At 41.6% G+C, this 25376-nt stretch overlaps 2 protein-coding genes across 4 annotated transcripts in view; one reads left to right on the top strand and one right to left on the bottom strand.

Annotated features, from left to right (window-relative positions):
* Fam185a (family with sequence similarity 185 member A) overlaps positions 1-16791 on the bottom strand; it is a 48652-nt gene extending 31861 nt beyond the window's left edge. The window contains exons 1-4 of one of the 3 annotated variants that reach the window (XR_001197112.3): positions 16308-16791; positions 13681-13790; positions 9967-10059; positions 3033-3171 (exon numbers count right to left, since the gene is read on the bottom strand). Coding sequence is in view for 2 of the 3 variants with exons in the window: in XM_013121103.3 (XP_012976557.1) it covers positions 3033-3171; positions 9967-10059; positions 13681-13790; positions 16308-16689 (724 nt within the window). In the remaining variant the exon portion in view is untranslated. The remainder of the gene's footprint in view (positions 1-3032; positions 3172-9966; positions 10060-13680; positions 13791-16307) is intronic. The other 2 variants (XM_013121103.3, XM_005080888.4) reach the window with 2 other exon arrangements.
* Positions 16792-17060: 269 nt separating this feature from the next.
* The window catches only part of Ccdc146 (coiled-coil domain containing 146), a 142276-nt gene continuing 133960 nt past the window's right edge, over positions 17061-25376 (top strand). The window contains exon 1 of the mRNA XM_040735162.1: positions 17061-17198. The gene's annotated coding sequence lies outside the window, so the exon portion shown is untranslated. The remainder of the gene's footprint in view (positions 17199-25376) is intronic.

Raw genomic sequence — 25376 nt, 5'->3', positions numbered from 1 at the left:
GCGTATGTACAGATGTGCAGTGTGTATGTGCAGATGTGCAGTATGTACGTGTGTATGTGCAGATGTGCAGTGTGTATGTGCAGATGTGCAGTGTGTATGTGCAGATGTGTACGTGCGTATGTGCAGATGTGTACGTGCGTATGTGCAGATGTGCAGTATGTACATGTGTATGTGCAGATGTGCAGTGTGTATGTGCAGATGTGCAGTGTGTATGTGCAGATGTGTACGTGTGTATGTGCAGATGTGCATGTGCGTATGTGCAGATGTGCAGTGTGTATGTGCAGATGTGCAGTGTGTATGTGCAGATGTGTACGTGTGTATGTGCAGATGTGCAGTGTGTATGTGCAGATGTGTACGTGTGTATGTGCAGATGTGTACGTGCGTATGTGCAGATGTGCGGTGTGTATGTGCAGATGTGCGTGTGTATGTGCAGATGTGCGTGCGTATGTGCAGATGTGTACGTGCGTATGTGCAGATGTGCAGTGTGTATGTGCAGATGTGTACGTGCGTATGTGCAGATGTGTATGTGCGTATGTGCAGATGTGCAGTGTATATGTGCAGATGTGTACGTGCATATGTGCAGATGTGTACGTGCGTATGTGCAGATGTGCAGTGTATGTGCAGATGTGTACGTGCATATGTGCAGATGTGTACGTGCGTATGTGCAGATGTGTACGTGCATATGTGCAGATGTGTACGTGCGTATGTGCAGATGTGTACGTGTGTATGTGCAGATGTGCATGTGCGTATGTGCAGATGTGCAGTGTGTATGTGCAGATGTGTACGTGTGTATGTGCAGATGTGTACGTGCATATGTGCAGATGTGTACGTGCGTATGTGCAGATGTGCAGTGTGTATGTGCAGATGCAGTGTATGCAGATGCGCGGTGTGTATGTGCAGATGTGTACGTGCATATGTGCAGATGTGTACGTGCATATGTGCAGATGTGCAGTGTGTATGTGCAGATGTGTACGTGTGTATGTGCAGATGTGTACGTGCGTATGTGCAGATGTGTACGTGCGTATGTGCAGATGTGTACGTGTGTATGTGCAGATGTGCATGTGTGTATGTGCAGATGTGTATGCAGATGCGTGTATGTGCAGATGTGTACGTGCATATGTGCAGATGTGTACGTGCATATGTGCAGTGTGTATGTGCAGATGTGTACGTGTGTATGTGCAGATGTGTACGTGCGTATGTGCAGATGTGCAGTGTGTATGTGCAGATGTGCGGTGTATATGCGCAGATGTGTACGTGCGTATGTGCAGATGTGTACGTGCGTATGTGCAGATGTGCGGTGTGTATGTGCAGATGTGCAGTGTGTATGTGCAGATGTGTACGTGTGTATGTGTAGATGTGTACGTGCGTATGTGCAGATGTGCAGTGCGTATGTGCAGATGTGTAGTGCGTATGTGCAGATGTGTATGTGCGTATGTGCAGATGTGCAGTGTGTATGTGCAGATGTGTACGTGCGTATGTGCAGATGTGTACGTGCGTATGTGCAGATGTGTACGTGCGTATGTGCAGATGTGCAGTGTGTATGTGCAGATGTGCAGTATGTACGTGTGTATGTGCAGATGTGCAGTGTGTATGTGCAGATGTGCAGTGTGTATGTGCAGATGTGCATGTGCGTATGTGCAGCTGTGCATGTGCGTATGTGCAGATGTGCAGTGTGTATGTGCAGATGTGCGGTGTGTATGTGCAGATGTGTACGTGCATATGTGCAGATGTGTACGTGCGTATGTGCAGATGTGTACGTGCGTATGTGCAGATGTGCGGTGTGTATGTGCAGATGTGCGGTGTGTATGTGCAGATGTGCGGTGTGTATGTGCAGATGTGTACGTGCGTATGTGTAGATGTGTACGTGCGTATGTGCAGATGTGCAGTGTGTATGTGCAGATGTGTACGTGCGTATGTGCAGATGTGTACGTGCGTATGTGCAGATGTGCAGTGTGTATGTGCAGATGTGTACGTGCATATGTGCAGATGTGTATGTGTGTATGTGCAGATGTGCAGTGTGCATGTGCAGATGTGTACTGCGTATGTGCAGATGTGCGGTGTGTATGTGCAGATGTGCAGTGGGTATGTGCAGATGTGCAGTGTGTATGTGCAGATGTGCAGTGTGTATGTCGGATGTGCAGTGCGTATGTGCAGGTGTGTACGTGTGTATGTGCAGCGTGTACGTGCGTATGTGCAGATGTGCACACACTGACCGTACTTCTTTCAAGGACTAGGTGGGTCTTAATACTGTTCACACATGTTTCAGAAAATACACCTGATTTGCATCCTCTGCCTGTGGAATCACAAGGAGGCAGAAAGACACTGACCACAGCAGCCTTCAGCCATATGTGTTTTCTCTTTTTCTGCCCATGCTGTCTATAAACAGTAACTAAGTAATGCTGCTCTCTGTGGAGATACGTTTGGGACATCACAAGAAGTTGCCAAGAGGCAGAGGCAGGTGGATCTCTGAGAGTTCGAGGTCAGCCTGGTCCACATGCTATGAGGACCCCTGCCAGTACCAATTCACATTAATACATTGTACCCAAAATTAGCATCAGAGTTTATATAATTTGATCTACCCAAACATTTAACTCACTTAACTGTTACCTCTCCTATCCTGAAAAGTAACCACTAAGAGTCCAATATTTATTAATGCTGCTTTTATTTCATCTCTTGGATATTGTTTTTTCTTATAAAATACATTTAAATATCACAGCTACTGTGGCTGGAGAGATGGCAAGCACATGTATATATGTACATACTACCCATGCACACACACAATATAAAACAACAAAAATCTTTTTCAAAAATCAGAACTACTATTAGCTTCATATATAACAGCATGATTTTCAAATTCTTGTCAAAATAAAGTTGAATTAGCTTGTAAGTTTATTTTCACAAATTTTTAAAAGGATGGCTAGCTTGCAGTTGATTATCTAGAAGGCCAGTTTCCTGATCCTTCTTAAACAGTTATCCCTTAAATTTTATGCTATGTGGAAAGTTTGAGATACACTAGGCTTTTGTCAGCTTACCGTGAACATTTCCTAGTGCAATATCCCCGGTAGCAGAAGTCAGAAATGACGATTCTGTATAAAGAGACTTGACTTTCAGCAAACCATCCTCTGTAGATATATTAACACAACTTCCCTGAAGTTTATCTATGGTCACAGTCTGGGAAAAGAGAGACTGTAATCAGTTCATTATAAAACAAATTGTAAACAACCATACAGTTCATCTAGAGCAGCAGTTCTCAACTTGTGAGTCCAAACCCCCCAGGGGTCACATTTCAGATAACTGCATATCAGATGTTTACATCACAGTTCCTAACAGTAGCAAAATCACAGTTATGAAGTAGCATGGAAATAATATGGGAACTGCATTGAAGGGTCGTAGCATTAGGAAGGGTAGGGGCCGCTGATCTAGAGTGATGACCAACTCCATGAGAAGTGCAGTCACCTTGCCACTGGGCTCCCTGGCTCTAGCTGTCGAGATAGTGAGCAGCATGCATTCTCTGTAGAACAGAGAACAGAGTCAACACACCACTCTCCATTTCTTTATGCCTTCTTCAGCTTCCTTAACAATGCTTTACGTTTTCTTTGTAGAATTTATCTTACTAGTTTATTCCTACTATATTTTTAAAGTGCTCTTACACAATGTATCTCTTAAAAGTTCATGTTTTCTTGACTTTTAAATTTGAACTTAATCTAGCAACCACAATAAACTCATCAATTCTAATAATTTATTTGCACTACACACTCAATTACTCGGATGCGTGTCACAACTCTGCCCAGAAACCATTTCAGGTAGTACACCATACCAAGAAACCATTTCAGGTAGTACACCATACCAAGAAACCGTTTCAGGTAGTACACCATACCAAGAAACCGTTTCAGGTAGTACACCATACCAAGAAACCGTTTCAGGTAGTACACCATACCAAGGAACCATTTCAGGTAGTACACCATACCAAGGAACCATTTCAGGTAGTACACCATACCAAGGAACCATTTCAGGTAGTACACCATACCAAGGAACCATTTCAGGTGGTACACCATGCCAAGAAACCGTTTCAGGTAGTACACCATACCAAGAAACCGTTTCAGGTAGTACACCATGCCAAGGCATTTAAACCACCAGCATCAGCATCTCCCCTCCTCACAAGTTTTCCAAAAACCATTAAGAATGTTAACAAATATTACCAGACAAGATTGAGTTTCAAAAACAAAATGCTAAAGACAGTACAAAAATGAGAAAGAAGAGTAGTCAGCGGGTCTTAGGGGCACAGGTTAAACTACTTCGCCCTGTGGGTTCAGAGTAGATAACTGCTTGTATTTTTTAAGAATGTATATCATAATATTGATTTTAAACTACTTTATTATCTTAAGTTGATTAAAGATGGACTGACAGGAGCTTTTACTTTAAATCTAGTTTCAAAAACAAACAAACAAACGAAAAAACCAGCACTTTACTTATAAGTGGATTTACCAGAACATAAATGTTTTATCTTCTACAGGCTTACAGTAAAGGCATAAAACTCCTGACAAAAAAGCATTTGCCTATAAACTCTATTCATGAAAAGTTGCTTAGTGTTCATGGTTTCATGCTGTCCAAGAATTTCCATAAAAGAGGGAACAAAATGGAATATTCTGGAATATTTCAATAGGGAATGGGACTGATTTACACCAAAAGAGAAACATTTAATGGAACATTTGAAACATCCTGAATTAGATAAGGAGCACTTCTACCTAGATACTCCCTACCACCACATGAAATAAAGCTGAGTTTCAAGACACTCTTTATGAGTATTAAAAATATTTCTGTTTTTTATCATAAAAGCTATATACAGCGAACCAATAGCCAACATCAATATGAATGGAGAGAAACTCTAGGCAATGCCTCTAAAATCAGGAACAAGGCAAGGCTGTCTCCTCTCCCCATACCTCTCCAATATCGTACTGGAAGTTCTAGCTAGAGCAATAAGACAACAAAAGGAGATCAAGGGGATACAAATTGGAAAGGAAGAAGTAAAACTTCCACTATTTGCAGATGATATCATAGTTTATATTAAGTGACCCAAAAAACTCTACCAGGGAACTCCTACAGCTAAAAAACACCTTCAGTAAAGTGGCAGGATACAAGATCAACTCAAGAAAATCAGTAGCCCTACTATATACAGACGATAAAAGGGCTGAGAAAGAAATCAGAGAAACGTCACCCTTTACAATTGCCACAAACAACATAAAATACCCGGGGGTAACACTACCCAAACAAGCGAAAGACCTGTATCCCAAGAACTTTGAGTCTTTCAAGAAAAAAATTAAAGAAGACACCAGAAAATGGAAAGATCTCCCATGCTCTTAGATAGGTAGGATCAATGTAGTAAAAATGGCAATCCTACCAAAAGCAATCTACAGACTCAATGCAATCCCCATCAAAATCCCAGCACAATTCTTCATAGACCTTGAGAACAATTCTCAACTTTATATGGAAAAACAAAAACCCTGCTCAGCAAAGCAACATCTGAAGGCATCACCATCCCTGACGTCAAGCTCTATTATAGAGCTATAGTCCTGAAAACAGCTGGGGATTGGCACAAAAAATAGACAGGTAGACCAATGGAATTTAATTGAAAACCCTGAGATTAATCCACAAACCTATGAACACCTGATTTTTGACAAAGAAGCTAAAATTATACAATGGAAAAAAGAAAGCATCTTCAATAATAGGTGCTGGCATAACTGGATATTGGCATGTAGAAGACTGCAGATAGATCCATGTCTATCACCATGCACAAAACCTAAGTGGATCAAAGACGTCAGCATAAATCCAACCACACTTAACCTGTTAGAAGAGAAAGTGGGAGGTACCCTTGAAAGAATTGGTACAGGAGACCACTTCCTGAACATAACACCAGTAGCACAAACAATGAGATCGACATTAATGGACCCTCCTGAAACTGAGAAGCTTCTGTAATGAAAAGGACACAGCAAGACAAAAAGATACCCCACAGATTGGGAAAAGGTATTTACTCACCCCATATCTGACAGAGGGCTGATCTCCAAAACACCAAAGGATCCAATTAAAAAGTGGGGGACTGAACTAAGTAGAGAATTTTCAATAGACGAGTATAAAATGGCTGAGAGACACTTAAGAAAGTGCTCAACATCCTTAGCCATTAGGTAAATGCAAATCAAAACAACTCTGAGATCTCATCTTATTCTTGTTAGAATGGCTAAAATGAATAGCACCAATGACAGTTTATGCTGGAGAGGATGTGGAGAATGGGGAACACTCCTCCATTGCTGGTAGGAGTGCCAACTTGTGCAGCCACTTTGGAAATCAGTATGGAGATTCCTTAGGACAGTGGGACTCAGTCTACCACAAGACCCAGCAATTCCACTCTTAGGCATATACCCAAAAGATGCCCATTCACACAACAAGGATGTCTATTCCACTATGTTCATAGCTGCATTATATGTCATAGCTAGATCCTGGAAGCAACCTAGATGCCCCACAACTGAAGAGTGGATACAGAAAATGTGGTACATTTACACAATGGAGTACTACTCAGTGGAAAAACACAACGGAATCTTGAAATTTGCAGGCAAATGGATGGCACTAGAAGAAACCATCCTGAGTGAGGTAACCCAGTCAAAAAAAGGGAAACATGGTATGTACTCACTCATATATGGATTTAAGATGTGGATCAGGGGGTTGTCAGCCTACAATCCCAGTGCCAGTGAGTCTGGGACACAGGGAGTTTCCCAAGAGAGATGCATGATACCCCAGAGGAGTGGAATGAGCCAAGATCTCCTGAGCAGATTGGGAACATCGGGCAAGAGGAGAGGGAACCAGGAAAAAGAGAGGGGGGATAAGAGGAAGGGAGAAGAAGGCATGGGGGAACAGGAAGGCTGAATCGAGGTAAGAATAGAGGCGAGCAGGATGAGAGAAACCATAACAGATGGAGTCATTATAGGCTTGAGGAGAGAGGTGACACTAGAGTTCTCCTGACATCTACAAGGATAACACTAACTGGAAAGCTAAGCAATAGTGGAGAGACTACATAAATAGCCCCTTCTTGATGATAAGGTTGATGACTACCTTATATGCCATCCTAGAACCTTCATCCAGTGACTGATGGAAGCAGAGACAGATACCCACAGCTAAACACTGAACTGAACTCCTAGAACCCAGTGACAGAGATGGAGGAGTGATAAACAAAAAGGTCAAGATCGTGCTGGTGAAACCCACAAAGACAGCTGACCAGAAAAGGGGGAACTCTCGAATCCCAGATTGATGCTTGAGAGGCCAACAGGGGGCTGATCCAGACTCCATGAATGTAGTGCCAGTGAGGAGGCCACAGAAATCTCTGGGCCTTGGGATCAGTGCTTACCATGATGTATGAATGAACTTTGGGAGCCCAATCCAAATAGAGGGAGGCTCTCTCAGCCTGGACAATTGAGGAAGGGCCTACGTAGGTCCTGCCCTGGATGAAATGACAGACTCTGGAAATCCCCCCAAGGAAGGCCTCACCCTCCCTGGGGAATGATATGGGGGCTGGGGGAGGAACTGAGGGGGTTGTTGGAGGGACAAGGGAGGAGGGGGTAGGAGAGGGAGCTGGGATTGACAAGTGAAGCATTCATGTTTCTAATTTAAATAAAGACATATATTGAGGGGGAAAAAAGGTTGATTCTGAAGAATATAATTTAAAACAGCCACACAGCTGACAGTCCTATTGTTTATGATGTCCATTTAATTTCATTATTTTGTTTGTGTAAGTAAACCAGTACTTCCATCCATCTCTTGAACAGCGAGATGCAGGTCCAGAGAAGTAAGGTGCAGGTGCTCTCTCCCATGGCTCTGTCCCCTTCATCCTTTCTGTAAGCAAGCCCCATGTCAGAGTCAGCGATATGCAAGATCCCAATTTAACCACTTGACTTGTACTGATGCCTGAATCTTCCTACCCGAGTTCTGAGATAGGTTCAGTGCTACAACCACATTTTCCAGAAAATTGAAACACATGGTGTTAAATAACTTGTCTAAAGTCACAAAACTTAGTAAGTGGTTGAGTCAAGATGTTTAATTCTCAATGTGTGCTCTTAACCAGTAAGTTTTTTTATGCTTTTTAATAAACTTTTAAATGCTTTTAAAGTTAGTACTATGCAGGAAAAATAGGAAAAAATATCTATATTAAGTCTTAAGCACATCACCAAACTCAGGAGACAGGTAGTAGGAGTAAAGAAATGTTCAATTGCCCATGTCAATTGGAACAAATTATGTGGCCAAATTATTCAAAGTAGCATGGTTTAAATTTCTGATACTGATACCCGATTGAAGTATGTAATACTGGGCTAGGGATATGATCCATTAGTACAGTGTTTGCCAGTCAAGCATGGGTCCATGCTAGACATGGGGTTCCCAGCACCCATGTTTGTAACTCCAGTGCTGGGAAGGTGAAGACAGGCAGATCCCTGGTGCTCATTGGCTGGCCAGCCTAGCCAAAATCCACGAGCTCCAAGTGCAGTGAGAAGGTGGCCAGCAACGGAAAAAGACACCCAAGCACCTACATGCACCACCCCCCAGAGAGAACATGTAATCTTATAGTAGCATTACATGTAATACAATTTCAAATAACATTATCCATTAATGCAAGAGCTGAATTTGAAGGAACTGCAAAGTTTGCCTGTTGTGCCTCTAAGGAGACAGTAACATGACTGAAAAAACTCAAGGTCGTCTCCAAGGGCAGTGACCTAGGGCTGCAGGCTCTCAAAACCCTTTCCTAGTTTAATTTAAAAGCTTTAGTATATATTTAAATATTTGGTTTAAACAGCTTCCCACAGATTCTAAGAAAAAAGTGTGGGAAATTTACAAGAGTAGAAACAATGCTTACAATCCACATTTCATAACTGTACCAGCAATGGGCCAGCAGATGGCTTGTGGGCAAAGGCAACTGTTGCCAAGGCCAACGACCTCAGTGTGATCACTAGGACCCGCAAGGCAGAAGGAGAGAACTGACTCCCACAAGTGGTCCTCTAAACTCACACGTGCATCTTGGGGAACACGTGAGCGAACACTCACATACACACACACACACACACACACACACACAAATAAAATGTCATATAGTTTTTAAAAATTGTGCCAACAGTAAGCTACAGGATATGCTCATAACCTTCACTATCAGAGTCAGATTTTTATGTAAGATTTAAAAAGCACTAGCAACTGAAAATTCATAGTCCCCAGAGTTTACCTTTGCCATTAAGAGCATGATAAGTCACTGGAAGTAGTAAAATAGCTGATTTGAAATGTAAGCCATCTTTCTGTAACAGGGTAGGAGTTGGAGAACATTAGCTCTGACTCATAGTGCCACCTTGTGGAAACACTGAAGAAGCCAACTTTCAAATGGTTGTTCAATGCTTTATATGACTTCTCAGCTATACAATGGATTCTTAGCATATCAACTGCTCATTTCATCCCAATTCATCCCAGGGGCCCCTGCTCCCTTGCTCCATCTCCCAACATCACGGCCTCTTTTCAAAACCCATGGGTCAATTCTGTGCTGTCCACAGGTGTGTTTCGGAATATACCTTCAAATAGACAAAAAGCAGCAAGCTTGGGAGAACACAGAGTTCAAGTAAACCCAGCACCCACAAAACCCACTACACTGGAGGAATTACTTAATTCAGTATTTTAATTCATAACCATCAAAATAAAAGTCTCCTTAGACAAGTCAGAATCAAATATGAAGTGTTTACTAATTCTAATGACATAAATAACTATCTAAAGTATTAAATCACACACTAAAATTTAAATGATAAGCATTTAACCACTTCAGTTCCAAACATGAGCTCATTAAGGAACTAAATGCACTAAAAAGAAAATTGTTGCACAACAAATTCTATAAACGCTACCATTTGTGGGGAATCAGCAGCAAAGCTGAAGCTACGGAGAGAGTTTCACTCTTACACTTTGATGTGATGCACGAATATCTACATTTCCGTAAATTGTTCCCAGACAGGTCACATTGCCTCCTTTTGTTTGAACATGTAAGTTTTGGCTCTGAAAAACAAAACAAAAAAACACAGAGGGTAGGAAGAGTAAGCTTGCATGATACTACAGAAACATTTTCTTCTGTGCACGTCCATAAAATAACTCAGCAATCAGTTTTAAGGAAAGTATTGAAAAGAGCAAAACAAATTGTCCCCACAAGGGTTTGTCTTACAGTGTGGTTAACTTCATCATGGCACAGATGTAAATCTAAAAACCAAGTTATTAGAATTTTTAGAAAGATCTATTTCCAAAGTAACTCTGCTTTCCTATCTAAAGCTCTTAACTGAAATTAAGTGAATTTCTGGAGTATCTCTGAAATTTATGAAGTTGTAAGAAAACTTTCATATACATGTTCATTTTTTGGAGAGAGAAACAATCACGAGATTTTTTTTTTTTTGAAGAGGCCTAAGGCTTAAAAAACACCAAGCTAGCTATTGTAATCTGACACTCAAACTGACTCCCACACGATGTGGAAATTTTTAAAAAGTGGAAATAAATCAGAAATTTCTGTGCAACATTTTTTTAAAAACGCAGATGTCTGACATTCACTTGCTTTATTCCTTAAGGATGCTGAATAGATGTGACATTACCATGACTCCCTCAGGTAGTAAAGAGCACTGGGGAGTTGGAGCTTGGAAACCACCAACTTAAGGTCAAATCCCAGCTCAACTACTTCAGCTCTGTGAGCTTGAGTGAGTGCATTATTCCGTCTTTTGGTGCCTCCTAGTTTCCACTCTTGATAAATGAAAGATTAACCAGGCTTAGCTGAGATTCTCAGTACATATGAACAATTCATTAGCAGTAATTAGTTTTTTTTTTTTTTTTGGTTTTACAAGACAGGGTTTCTCTGTTTTGGAGGCTGTTGGTCCAGCCTGGCCTCAAACTCACAGAGATCCGCCTGCCTCTGCCTCCCGAGTGCTGGGATTAAAGGCGTGCGCCACCACCGCCCGGCTAGCAGTAATTAGTTATTAAAATGCTACTTTATACATATATAGCCCTATGAAAAGGTAGACATATTAACAGATAATCACTGATTCAAGATAATATTGTACCATATTTTAACAGCCTAAACCAGATAATTTAACAAAGTGCCTGCATTCATGAATGTGAGTTTCTTTCTCTGTGGCTGTGATAAGACACTGACCAAAACCGACACTGGGGAAGAAAGAGTTTTCTTGAATTACAGATTACATCCATCATTGAGGGATGCCGAGGCCAGAACCTGGATGAAAGAATTTCAGCAGAGCCCAGGAAGGAGCGTTCTTATTGGCTTGCTCAGAGTGCTTTCTCACACATCGCAGGGCACCTGTCCAGGGGTGGTATGGCCTAAAGTGGGCTGGGCCATCCCACATCAGTCACTGGTCAAGACAATGCCCACAGACCTGCTACGGGCAGTCAACTCCTCAATCAAGTCTCCCTCTTCAAAGTTGCCTCTAGCTCATGTCAAGTTGCCATAAGCTAACCAGCAGCTCTAGTATCGGCTTTAGTCCTTCTAATTCTTTTTTGAGCAATTTTATTTGTAAAGACTGCTAATTCATGGCTTTTTTTTCTTTCTTAACAAGTCTTCCAGAGAACAAATACAAAATGTACTTTAAAAATAGACTTAAACTCTTACCTATAAAATTCTTATAAATTTAAAGTTAAAAAGGAAACACTACTATTGTGTCTGAAAATATTGTACTGCTTCATTCTTGTAGGAGTTATTCACCATTATTCATTAGTTATTCCCAGTCATGCTTTAGGGAACAAGCATGGCCCACTTCTATTACGGTTTTTCCAACTGGAGACGATCTGTCCCCAGAGGACATGTGGCAATGTCTGGAAACAGTTCTCCCTTTCACAACCAAGGTGTGTCTCAGTGGCATCTGAGAGGCAGAGGCTAGGATTTGCCACTAAACATCCCACATCCAATAGGATCCAAAGAAAACCCCCATGCCCAAAACGGCAACAATGCTGTGGGTGAAGAAATGATTGTATTTACACCCACGGTGGCAAGAAGAAACAGAACTGACAGACTCAGATCTCCCAGGCCACCAGTTGAAAGTATGAACACGAAGAGACAGACAGCAGCAGCAGACTAGAGTCGGGACCCAAACGTGAAGCCTACAAAATTAATTCATCAAAACTAGAGCATCACTGAGCAGTTAAGTATTTCTAAGGGAGAGAAGAAATTACAGTGCTCTTGACCAGTTAGTCAGGCAAGACGAAGACTCCACTGCATAATTATACATATGTGAATCAAATATATATATGAGCCAAACTATATGCTAAAAAGTCTATCTGAGTCTTTTATGAAGATTATACAACTACATTCTTTTAAGCGGCCTCACATGTAGACAGGTGTAAAAAGCAGGTGCCCAGATAAAGATGGACAAATAAACAAATGGGCAACACAGAAGTATCAACCATTCAGATTAATGGTTAGAGCACTGCAGTTACAATACAGAGACGACCAAGTTCAACAAAGTGTATCAGAGTATTATGCTTTCACCCCGCAAATGCTACAACAATTAGAAATTGTTGTGGATTATTATTCTAACCCGGAAAAGACACGTTGTTTATGCTGTGGAATATTACTTTAACTATGTGAAGCTGTGTTCCATTTGTCTGCACTATATTTGTTTAACTATGTAAAGATGGGCTGCATTTGTTTCACCTTGCCTGCCTAAGGCACCTGATTGCCCTAATAAAAGCTAAACAACGAATAGGTAGGCAAGAGAGAGACAGACAGAGTCGGTTGGCGGAGAGAATGAGGGGGGGAGATCTCGGCTCGAAAGAGAAGAGAACGAGGGAGAAGGCGAGGAACACAGCTAGGGCGAGAAGCCAGTCAGCCACCAGCCATGAGAAGCAGTGAGAGAAAGATATAGAGAAGGAAAGAAGGGTAGAAAGGCCTGAGGCAAGATGTAGACAAGAGAAACAGGTTATGCTATGAGAGCCGGCAAGGAAGGAGCCTAAAGCAAGGCTGAGTACTCGTAACTAATAGTGTGCATCCATGTCATGACTGGGAGCTGGTTGGTGGCCCCAAAAAGAAAACCTGCTACAAAAATCCCAGCAAACTCCCTAACAGAGGGATAATTTTAAACATTTATGGCTAAGATCAATCTTATTTAAAAAAATACAGTGTAAAATTGTTAATTATAAAATAAGACAAATCATCTGTTGTTCTGAAAAACTGGCTGCTTAGCACTCCAGGAAAGAACTTCTGGAATGTTAAAAAATGAGCTAAAGAGCCATATTTTAAGCAGTTATAGTGCATAAAGACTTTCTTTATTCTTTAGTAAGCAGAAGAAAATGTTGCAAAACTAATTTTTTTAATATACTTTGGAGTTTCACGACACTTTGAAATGACATCTAAAAATAATAAAAAGAAAAAGGAAGAAAGAAAGGAAGAAAAAGAAAGAAAGAAAGAAAGGAAGAAAGAAAGAAAGAAAGAAAGAAAGAAAGAAAGAAAGAAAGAGTAAGACCTTCAAAGTCAGGCCCAACCATTTGTCCTTGTAAGGCAAATTTTTTCGAAGACTTTCTAAAAGATGAGTGACAATCACCTGAATAACAAACGAAGCCTTGCAGTTTGGTTCTGTGCTAGAGTTTAAGCTATTTTTGCCACTGGAGCACAGTGAGAGACACTCCTACCTTCACAGACTGCAAGACGCTGGTCCCCTGCGCAGTGTCAATTTTACAGCTGTCACATTCAATATTCTGCACCTTTACAGAGCCAGACCCTGAAGACTCGATACTCAGATCTGGAAGCAAGGGCAGAAGGGAGGAAAAGGCAGGGCCTCGTCAGATACACACTGCAGTAGGTGGATCCGTGTATGTGACCCTGATCCAGGCTTTAAAGTTCTACTCCTGCCTTTCACAAGCCCCAAATGGAAATACTGCCTTACAGATATTTCACAGGGTACTTGAGATAATTTTTAATAACCAGAACCATTGTTAAAAACCTAGTGATAAGAATTAAAATACAACGTGGTAGATAAATGACAGTGTTTCGGGAAAAGAATGAAAAGTAGGGAATCGCAGGTGGCATTCTGAGCTGTACAAAGCCAGCCTGCTCTACATACTGGCCTCTGTAGAGAGACTCTGTCTCAAAAGACAAAACAGACAACTAAACAAGAATTTCTAAACAGCAAAAATGAATATGCAATTCAATTAACATTAATGATTTCCAGAGTGTAGAAATAAAGACTGTGGCCGTGATGAAACACTGGCCACATCCATTTGGGGAAGGAAAGGTTCATCTCCTAGCTTACAGTCCATCATGAACTCAGGGCAGGAACTGCAACACTCACCATGATACTCTCAGCATGCTTTCTTTATACCAGCCACAACAACCACAGGGGTTGGGCCCTCCCACGTCAATAATTAATCAAGAAATACTTCACAGACTGGCCTACAGGCCAGTCTGGTGAAGGTATTTTTTTCAACTAAGGCTCCCTCTTCCAGGTGACTCTAGCTTGTATCGAGCTGCTAAAAATGAATGAATGAATAACCAGCACAACTATGTTCCCCAAAGCAAATTATTGGGACGCAATGCCACAATTTTAATAGCTACAGTAAGACTTTCCCCAGATGCATGGCAATGGTTTAAATTAGCAACAACACAGAGTGAGGGGATGTAGAAGACATAAAGTCAAACACTGATAGGAACAGAACTGCACAGCTTACTTCCCAACTGAATCTTGTCACACGTCCAGAAATAAGGGAGACCTGACAACTATACAGTTGAGGAATGGGACTCTAAACACACTGTGCTCCTTGGGAAGTTAGAAGATCTGAGGCTAGACACAGCAGTAGTAATGCCATGTTCACTGAGTCACTCTTTCACAAGTTGTAAGAGCAAATGATAAAATTAACTATACAGATTTGAGAGACCTATGGGACAGAGGCATGGAGACAGTTAACTGGTAACAGGCTTCTGGTTATAAGTAATGATGAGATTTGAGATTAACACAGGGTAGCATCTATTTTCACAGGTGCTGCTTTAAGTTTTGTTTGGCTCTCACTGATACCCACCTGTTGTGGTTTGAACCAAAATGTCCCCAAAAGGGAGTGGCACTATTGGGAGGTGTGGCCTTGTTGGAGGAAGTGCGTCACTATGGAGGCGGGCTTTGAGGTCTCCTAAGCTCAAGCTACACCCAGTGAGACAAACCACTTCCTGTTGCCTGTACAAGATGTAGAACTCTCAGCTACCCCTCCAACACCTTCTCTGTTTGCACGTTGACATGTCCCACCATGAACTGTAGGTCACCCAATTAAATGTTTTCCTTTATAAGAGTTTCTGGGGTCATGGGATCTCTTTACAGAAACCCTAAGACACTGCCTTGATCTGTATTGTGGTAAAGGCCCCTCAGCACCTTCAAATTAGTCCATGTGGAGGGCACAGCCTCTTGCTCATCTACGTTAATCAGATGAGAAGCCACTCCAGTCAGCTCAAATACTAGCCCCATCTCTTTGCATTTAAGGTGGAAAGGTGGCTAGAAAGTCAATTTCCCTACGCTGAGGGTTTTATCATTTGTTCTTACAATATTTTATGATACTTCCTATATCTCAATTTTCTCATCTGAAATGGTGACAGTAAAAGAATCTACTCTATGGAGCAACTATAAGGCTTAATAAAAATAACCGTTTAAGAGGTAAATAATGTTATTATGATCACCATCAGCCTTCAGCTCCAGGAATGAGGGCCTGGAGAACCCTTCCTAGAAAAGCATGTGTGCACTAGCATCTGGGAAATAATGGGACCCAAACACCTAAGAAATAAGTTTTTCAGGTACCATTATAAATTTTTCCAGGCAGTCTTACTTACTATTTGTCTTGCCTTAAAGCTTGCAACTGCCAGAGAATTTACTTATGCCTAAAAGCATGGACACCTAATAGCTTGGGTATCTGCCGGAAAGCAAGTATTTTTTTTTCTAGGCTAGTTATGAGGCATCTACACACAGAGCTGACTAGGAACAGAGCTCCAAGATGCGAACAAGGTGGACACCAAGCCACTGAATGCGTTACCAAGAAACCTCAACCCTGAACGACGAACCGTTTTGCTAGTGACTGTGACAAGGCACAACACAGGCTCCAAATGTAACTAGACTCAGATTATTCCAATCCATGCTTCCATTCGGTTTTAAGTTTTCTGCTTAACTGGAGAAAATTATTTTAAATGTCGTTAGACACCATGCAGGAATCCTGGATGTGCCAAGGAAATTAGAGAGCAGGATGGCAGGAAACCCAAGACCCAAACCAGCTTTCCGTCCACTTGCCAAAGGTGGGGGGCGCGTCCACCTCCACCGCCGCCCGCGGGTCGATGTCGTCCGACAGGACGGCCACCTCCTGCCGAGCCGCGTCGTACTCCACCCGCAGGCCGTCCAGGCCGCTCGCCCCGCGCCCCGCGCCGCACACCGCCACCCGCACGCGGCCGCCGTCCCGGGCCGCCAGGGGATCCAGGGGCCTCACGAGCAGGCGGCACGGCAGCCGCGTCCTCAGCCGTCCGAACGGGCCCACGGGCAGCGTCCACTCCCTCACGGCCTCCTCGGGGGCCGATGCCCGCCACCCCGCGTCCGAGCCGCGCCTGCGGGCCCCTAGAGCCCCGAACCAGGCGCCCGCCCGCGCCCGGGGCGCGCCAGGCAGGAGGCGGCGGAACATGCCCGCCGCCCTCGGGCCCCGGCCGCGCAGAGCGGGAAGCAGCCGGGCACCGGCCTCAGCGCTGCGCCGAAGGACCGGGCTGCCGGGGGCAGGACCAGCCCGGTAAAAATGCTACCGCTTCAAAGCACCTGGTTAAAACCCCGACCCGGACTCTGACTAGTTCCTCCCCTTGGCGGAGGCCGCCGGGATATGTAGTTGTAAAGGCATCGGACATCAAAGCACTCTGGCGGCTTTGAAACTACATATCCCAGGAGACAGTGCGCCGAACAGATCAGAGTGACATGAGCCGATTGGTAGGAAAGCCTACCCGTTGCTTCAAGCTCATTGGCCAAGAGATCCAACCGACCAATGGGAAGACTGGAAGGGGCTGTGCTCGTCCGTGCGGCTGCCTTGGATACCAAGGACGCGACTTGCTCCGAGAGTGTGGAGTTTCGGAGTGAGACGCCCCAGGAACTAAAACCCACACAGAAAAATAAGAGACTAAAAAAGCATCGGGATCAAGGGAAAGGGTAAGAAACGGCGTGTTTACAGATGGGAAGTAGGAGCAGAGTTGCCCTTGGTAGGCTGGGTCCCCTGGCACCGGAGACGCCCTCGGCAAGAGAGAGCAGACCTGGTACTCTGCTGTCCCCGTCTCCTCTGTCCTTTAAGAGACCTCCCTCGGCAAGAGAGAGCAGACCTGGTACTCTGCTGTCCCCGTCTCTGTCCTTAAAGGGAGCTCCCTCTGACCTAGAAAGCTCTAGATAGGAAAGAGTGTTGGAAGCCTGGGTCTTTCCTAACTGTAAGTAACCTCAAGTTATCCAGTGCCTTTAGGTTTTCCTGTATTCTAGTTAAATCACGACAACAGTATCTCCCTTGCCTTCTGTGGAAGCGCTTTTACAAGGATCAGTTGAAACTACAGTTGGCAAAGGGGTGCACAGTCTACAAAACAATTAAAGTAGTACTTTAGGAATAGCATTGTTTCTCGGTTGCTAGGAAATTTTGAGACATTTGATCTTGTTTAGAGAACAGCATAGATCTCGTTCACTACAAATGACCCTCAGCCTTAGTGTTAAAGAAAAAAATAAAAGCTTTTTTTTTTAACTATAAGACTTGTGAGGGTGTATCAGATTATTTTCCTGGCCCTATTGCCTTATCTGGGTCGCGGGGACCCATTCCTTCAGTTTTGGTGTAAAGATAGAATGTACTAAATAACTCTACAGGGCTTCTTTCCCTCTTTATTATTTAAGTAGGCAGTGAAAGTGTGGGGTGCGGCCATTATTTCGCCCCGGCTTGCCTAGTCTCTCTCACTTTCTACAAACAATCCCGTAAAGTCCTTACGTACAAATAGATAGGCTTAATAGGATGCAAGTCCTACATAGTGGTGTTCACTTTCAATCCTCCAGCATTTGCAAAGCTGAGGCTGAGGATTTCAAATATGAGGTCACCCTGGACTACATAAAGAGAACTCTGTCTCGAAAAATAAAAATAAAATGGTACCTTTAAAGATAGAAGCCCTCGGCCAAAATGAGGACCCCAAATCTTGGGACCTGAAGTAACAGAGAGACTGGTAGCCTGATCTACAGTATCATTCCTTTTGTGAAGGTTCTGGTAGTGGCATTGCTGCAGCCCAGATATGCTTCCAGCAGCCTGAGAAGTCCTCTTGCCCTTAGGGACTTCCACTGAGGTGAAGCCCCTTCTTGACTTCGCTGCAAAAATTAATGTTGGAATAAGTTAGTATGAAAGAGAGTTGGAATTGATAAGAGAATTTAAACAAGATTTCCGCAGATAGGGGTTGACAGAGGTGATCACTGGGGAAAATGAGACATCTTCAAGAACGCTGGTGTAGGCTTTTCAAAGGACATTATACCCTCAAGTGTCTTAGTCACTCTTCTGGTGACTCTCAAGTTACACCTCAGAAGACTTCTTAGCAAAGTCTTTAAAACCTTTTCTCTCTTTCAATAAGTTAGATTGTTGGATGGCTCTGGAGGTGTCATCCTAAAATAAAACCATGTGTCATAAGAATTGTACAAGAGGGTATTAAGACATATCCTTTACTGTAGACAGGGTTTTCTGAGATTCCTAGAAAATGGCTCGTTTATAGCTGAGAAAGAAGAAAGGCCACATGTATTAGGTCTTGGATGTGATTCATTGCTGTTTCAACATTCTAACTTGGAAATATCTTTATATAAAAGAAATATTACCTTTCTATTGGCACCCTTCATAAGTAATGTTGCAACTGTGTCAGAATTCATGATTTTCAGCTGGTGAGAGGCATTGGTCACACTCTGAAATGAAGGCTCCTTCTCCATCTCATGTCTCCACCATTTCTATGTTTCTAGCCTGCCTTTGGAAGATATAAAATACATTTTAGGCTAAGCAATAGCCCACTCCATGAATAATGTCCTTGGCTTTGTGTTTTATGTGGACATAATTCTCAGAGTAGTCTTCAAATTATCTTTTTATGAAAACCCATAGGCATATTTTTGCAAATATGAAAAAGGCACAAGCTAGTTGACAATGAACTCAGATTTGCAGTGTAATTGCTAGATATAATTAGAATAAAAATGCATCCATAATAAACTATCCTGTTTCTATAGAATTCTGAGAAAAATTAAATTAATAGAATTGCCAACTGAGCCCTAATGGTATATGTGGCACAATCATTATTTCATTACTTTCAAATAAAGGCACTAAAACTTATTGAAAATTACATTTCTGGTTTATGAGGTTATAAGTGAGACTCTGATATTAAGATTGACGTTATCAACACCTAACACTTTAATATATATCACATGTAAATAGTGACTAAGAAACACCATTTTTAAAAACATGCTTATGTACATCATCTCCCTGTATTCTCACAAAACGCTGTTAAGAATGATGGCTGTTGCCGGGCGGTGGTGGCGCACGCCTTTGATCCCAGCACTCGGGAGGCAGAGGCAGGCGGATCTCTGTGAGTTCGAGGCCAGGCTGGACCGACAGCCTCCAAAACAATACAGAGAAACCCTGTCTCGAAAAAAAAAAAAAAAGAATGATGGGGTTACTCTCCAAGAATGACACATAAGGAAACAGATTCAGAAACAGAAGATGAAGCCATTATGATGCAGAAATTGTGGGTTTGGGTGATGACAGCACAAAATTATGAATGTACAAGATTTTTGTCTTATAGGGCTACTTGTAGGTAGAAATGATTTAATTATCTAAATTCTCCCAAATAAGATAGTGATAATTAAATTGACTATATATTGATAATGCTATAAAGCAATTTAAAAATTATATTTTGAAGGTGAGTCAATTATATAGGAAATAATCAATAATATTGGCTAAAGAGCACATACCTTTATGTATAGCTCAATCTCAATTCTGTAATAACAATAATAAATTTAATACAGAATTATATCCCTAGAAACAATTTCAAAGGGTATACAGCACTTTATAATGGTAGTTATCTCTAAGCAGTGAGGTTGAATGATTATATCATGTTATCAGTAGTGAACATGTTTTGCATTTTAATAAGGAAAAAGTAAGGACTTCTTAGAATGTACTGACCCCTAAGACCGTCTCAGAAATTCAAGAAATTTCTTTTTTTTTTTTTTGTTTTTGTTTTTTGTTTTTACGAGACAGGGTTTCTCTGTATTGTTTTGGAGGCTTTCAGTCCAGCCTGGCCTCGAACTCACAGAGATCCGCCTGTCTGCCTCCCGAGTGCTGGGATCAAAGGCGTGCGCCACCACCGCCTGGCTAAGAAATTTCTTAGACAGAAATATGAATGCAGGTGTGTAGAGTGTTTCCTACCAAATAAATGTGCATGGTAGTGACCATTATTACCTCATGTCAATTTGTGGACAGCAGAGGGCGTGAGAGGTTTCAGGAGAAACAGTAATCAGATCAAGGATTCAGTAATTGAGCTAAAGGGAGCCCACCAGACTGTGCTCATGTTCTGATCATAATCCACCTTAAAACAAATACCTCTTAGGATTTGTTATTCTTGTGAGATATTAATACTCAAAAAACTAATAACCATCGCTTCTGAGAAGTATTTAATGGATCTGTAGGTAGAGCCATATGAAATCTCTGTGTGAAACTACAAGTAGAGACACTTAGGTTTTCACCTTGTGTTGGTGTGTGTGTGTGTGTGTGTGTGTGTGTGTGTGTGTGTGTGTGTGTGTGTGTGGCTGCACTGGCTAAACAGCCTTGTGATACTGCACTGAGTGGTGAGAGCGAGCTCAAACTTGGAACCTCAGGGGAAGCGCTTGTCATCTCACAGGCAGCCATGAAGTCTGGTGCTGAATTTTCAGATGCTCCCTCGAAGAGGTTTAATTCCTAGTTCACCTTTTATTTTAGTGATACTGTATTTTAAATGATTTTTCTGCATGCATTGAGATGATCAGTCTTTTTGAAATGTACTGTTGTGGTTTCTCACAATAAGTAAGCCTTTAAATGTTAAATCATTTTCATTCCCTGACTGTAATTTGTTGTTATGTTTTCTGTATAAGTTGGTAGATTCAGCTAATGGCTTATGAGAATTTTGTATTTCATATTTATATGGGTTATTAGTCTGAAATTTTCTTTGATGTCTTTTCTTTCTTTAGGTATCAGGGTAAATTAGGGGCAAGTGTTCTGTTTTTTCCTTTTGTGAGATAATTGGAGAGAATTGGTATTTGTTTTACTAAAAAATAAATGTTCTTTCTTTATATGAAATCTTCAATTTATAAATCAGTAGTCTTGCCCTATTTTCTGTCTAGTTTCTGGAACTCTTAATTAGATACGTGTGCAATTTGCATTCACTCATTTATGCAGCTTAGCTGTGTTTACACGCTGTGCACTCTCTTCATTCTTGAACACCATTCTGGCTGATGTCGCAAATCTGTGTTCAAATCTGCTAATTCTTTCCTGTCCTTAGCTACTCTTGTATCTAATGTCCCTATTGAGTTTTCTGATTTCTAAACTGGCTTTATTTAGTTTAATGTATATGAACATTTTGCTTGAATGCTTGTCTGCGCACCTTATGAGCGCCTGGTGCCTGTCGAGGTCAAAGGAGGGTATTAAATCCCCTGAAACTGGAATTACAGATAGCTGTGAGCTCTCCCATGAGTGCTGGGAATCCAGCCCAGGTCCTCTGCAAAATTGAGGAGTGTCTTAGCTGCTGAGCTGCCTCTCCAGCCCTACCTTTTCTTCCTCACGGCTGTGTCTTCATCTTTGGCTTTTCCACGGAAGTTTTCTCTTTTAAACTGCCCTGTGCAGTGTGGCTCTTCTTAGCCTCAGTTGTGTCTCCTTTAACTATTTTGAAATTCAGTTATTACAGTACACCCTGTTTGCAGGTTGCTCTTTCTGCTTTGTTGATATCCCAATCATGGTACTTTATTTTCTGTCATGATTAGCAAAGTGGCTTATTCCTAAAGAATCATACAATGAAATTAACACATTTTGCTAAATATCTGACTTAAGAATTAAGATGCTCTCATTGTGTTTTCTTTTTTCCTTATTTATGTGTGGCCTTCACTCTGTGGAGGGCTGAATTGAGAGCTATGAGGAAGAAAAGAGGCTTCTCAAATGCAGAGTGTGGGGAAATCCCTGTTTGCTCTGGTTCTGTTGGTCCTGCCACAAAGACCAAACCAGTTTGCACTGACATCGTCAGGTCATGCGGATGCCCAAGAATAAGAGAACACTGAGCTTTTAGTAGAGAAATTGGAAGGGGCGAAGGTGGAGGGGATACCCATGCTCTTCTCTTTTATCACAATGCTGAGCCTTGTGGGCAGCCTGAATTATGTGATACTATGTGGCAGCATAAGGTTAGATTTAAGAGAACCCAGCCTCCCAGGCCATAATGAAGGGACCCGTGAAGATAGAAAGTATAGAATTCATATGAGAGAAGGCTTGAGAAAAATGATTCTTAATTTTATGTTTTGACTGTTACAAAAAAAGTGAGCTCCACTCCTGCATAAACATAGAAGACAGACAAAAAATTAATCAAGACTTGGAGAAATCAATGACAATAAACACCAAACTCTCAGAACAACTGAATTTTGCATACAGCATAACGAAAGCTTTGGAAAGAAAAACACCGCAGCCATTATCCACGGAAGGCAGATAATTGTGGTCTGAGTGTAAATAGACTGCTCACCTATGGAAAAAAAATAAATAAGCAACTAAATAAATACAAACAACTATATAAATAAACAACTAACCAAATTAGTAAATAAGTAAAATTAATAGGTCTTACCCAGAGCTTTACACAATCACATTTAAAACATCCAGCATCCAAGCAAAAATCACCTGACTTATCCAACATGTCAGAAAGAGTCTGGCCAGCTCTAAACAGGAGAAAAACAACCAACAGATCCAACTTCATAACAAAAGATTTTATTTACAGGGTTCTGAAAACTTTGAAACAACCCAAATGTCTCTCAGCTATGAGTGGAAAAACAAGTTGTCTTGTGTCCATATAAAAAAGATGTATGAAAGAGATAAATGTCAAAAATCATTTTAATAAGTGAAAGAAGTCATAGTCAGATGATCACATTCTAGAAAAGGCAGCATGCAGATGCTGAGAAACAGGTCGGCTCTCACTGGGGTTAGTGTGGGGACAGCAAAGCTCAGTTGAGAACAGGGATTCATATGCACACTGATTTCTGCAGAGAGATAGAGACGGAGAATGGTTGGCTCTGTGTAAAGGTGAAAGATGAGTTCTAGAAATCACCCAGGGGGAATCCCATCTTGAAGCAGATGGTTTGGCAGGTGAATTCTGTTGAACAGATTAAGAAAACAACCATTTCTACATAAATGCTTCCAAAATTAGAAGAGAATGCTTTCTCACTCATTTTATAATCCCTGCATTATTTTTTTGAGGGTAGTAGGATTGAGACAGGGTCTCTGTGTGGTCTTGGCTGTCCTGGAACTCACTATGTAGACCAGGCTGTCCTCAAACCCGCAGGTCACAGAGATCCACCTGCCTCTACAGGGTAAAAACATGTGCCCACAACCAACTCACCTGCACTGTCTTGATAACAAAAGCAGACAATGATATTACAGAAACAAAATAAAACCAAAAACTCTGCAGGACAGGATTCCTCATACATGTGGCATCAAGCCCAAAGCAGCATGTCCAAAGCCTAGTCCATCTGAGTGAGATATGATTAGGTTTATTATTGTTATAAAAATACCTGGCAAGAACAGCCTGAAGAAGGGAAGATTTATCTCCACTCATGGTTTCAAAGGTCTTACTCTGAGCTTCCTTGATTTTGTTGTTTCTGAGCCTGTGTGCATTGTCGCACAGCATCAAGATAGAAAGGATGGGTGCACCAGGAAACCTGTGGTATTTTTAGGAGGTATAGTAGACGATCTTAATGCATGAAGATGGTGAAGATGCCTTAGATACCACTCTAGTGCATGATACATAAAAGAAATAATCTATGCTTCATTAAAATTAAAACTTCTGATCTTTCATAGGCAATACCAACAAAATGAAAAGTAAACCTACTAACAGAAAAAAATTGCAAAAATCAAATTTGATAAAAGACTATTTTCCAGAACATACAAAAGACTTAAAACTTAGTAAGAGATTTAAAAAGCAACACATTATCCTTAACAGACATCTAACTAAGGAAAACTAGAGTTAAAAAAATGCTGAGATGAAACTATGCACAGCCTAAAAATCATTATAGAAATGTAAATTAAAACTATAATCTACTTCTGCAGTTCCTAGAATGTTTACAATTAAAAATACTGACAATACCAAGTGTTGACAAGGATACAGCTTTGTAGGAATCCTTGCGTGTTGCTAAGTATGACTAATAAGGTGTAGCCATTTTCAAAACCAATTTGCAGTTTCCTAGAAAATTAAATAAACATTTGCCTTATTACCCAACAATTTTCTACTCCATACTATTACCTATGATATAGAAGTATATAGTCACATGAGGAGGACTTGCCCTGTAATGTTATTAGTAACTTCATTCACAATAAACCAAACCCGGAAACAAGTGAAACATCTGTCAACTGGTGAATGACAAGGAAATTGTAGTATATGTCTGCAGTAGAATTGAATTCAACAAGAAAGGGAACTAATACGGATAAACCACAGTGTAGATGAGTCTCATTACTAACAGATAGAAGCCAAATATGTCTATGATTTTGTCTTACTTTGTGATACCATAAAAAGTCTTATAGACATGGTGACTTATAACCAGCAGAAGGAATTTCTGTCAGTCCTGAAGGCTGGAAGTTCAAGGTCAGAATGCCAACATAATTATGTTCAGATTAGGATTCACTTCTGAGCTGCAGGCTGCCAACATCTTGTGTCCTTGTGTGTCAGCTAAATAGTATCCTGTCGTCTTCTCTGCTGGCTCTAAGGCACTGGTCCCATCATGAGAGCTTCACTGGTATGACCCATTATTCTAACTGGCCCTACCTCCAATACCACCAAGTAGAATTAGCTTTTAACATGAATGAGTGTGTGTGTGTGTGTGTGTTTGTGTGTGTGTGTGTGTGTGTGACACACAAGCATACACCTCATAGCAGATCGTATGAAGTTTTTAAAAAGACAAAGTGACTGGTCAGTCTCAGACGCTCCAAGGATGGTGGGTGTGGAAGGTAAAAGCAGATGCAGTGAGGAACAGGGTCTTAGTTATGGCTGCTATTGCTATGAAGAGACCCTATGACCATGGCAACTCTTAAGAGGAAAATATTTCAATGAGGGGGGCTGGCTTGCA

This window comes from Mesocricetus auratus, unplaced genomic scaffold, assembly GCF_017639785.1.
Source record: "Mesocricetus auratus isolate SY011 unplaced genomic scaffold, BCM_Maur_2.0 Super-Scaffold_100043, whole genome shotgun sequence".
Taxonomy (NCBI): Eukaryota; Metazoa; Chordata; class Mammalia; order Rodentia; family Cricetidae; genus Mesocricetus; species Mesocricetus auratus.
The sequence above is the reverse complement of the archived record's forward strand: the minus strand, read 5'-3'. Positions and strand labels throughout refer to the sequence as shown.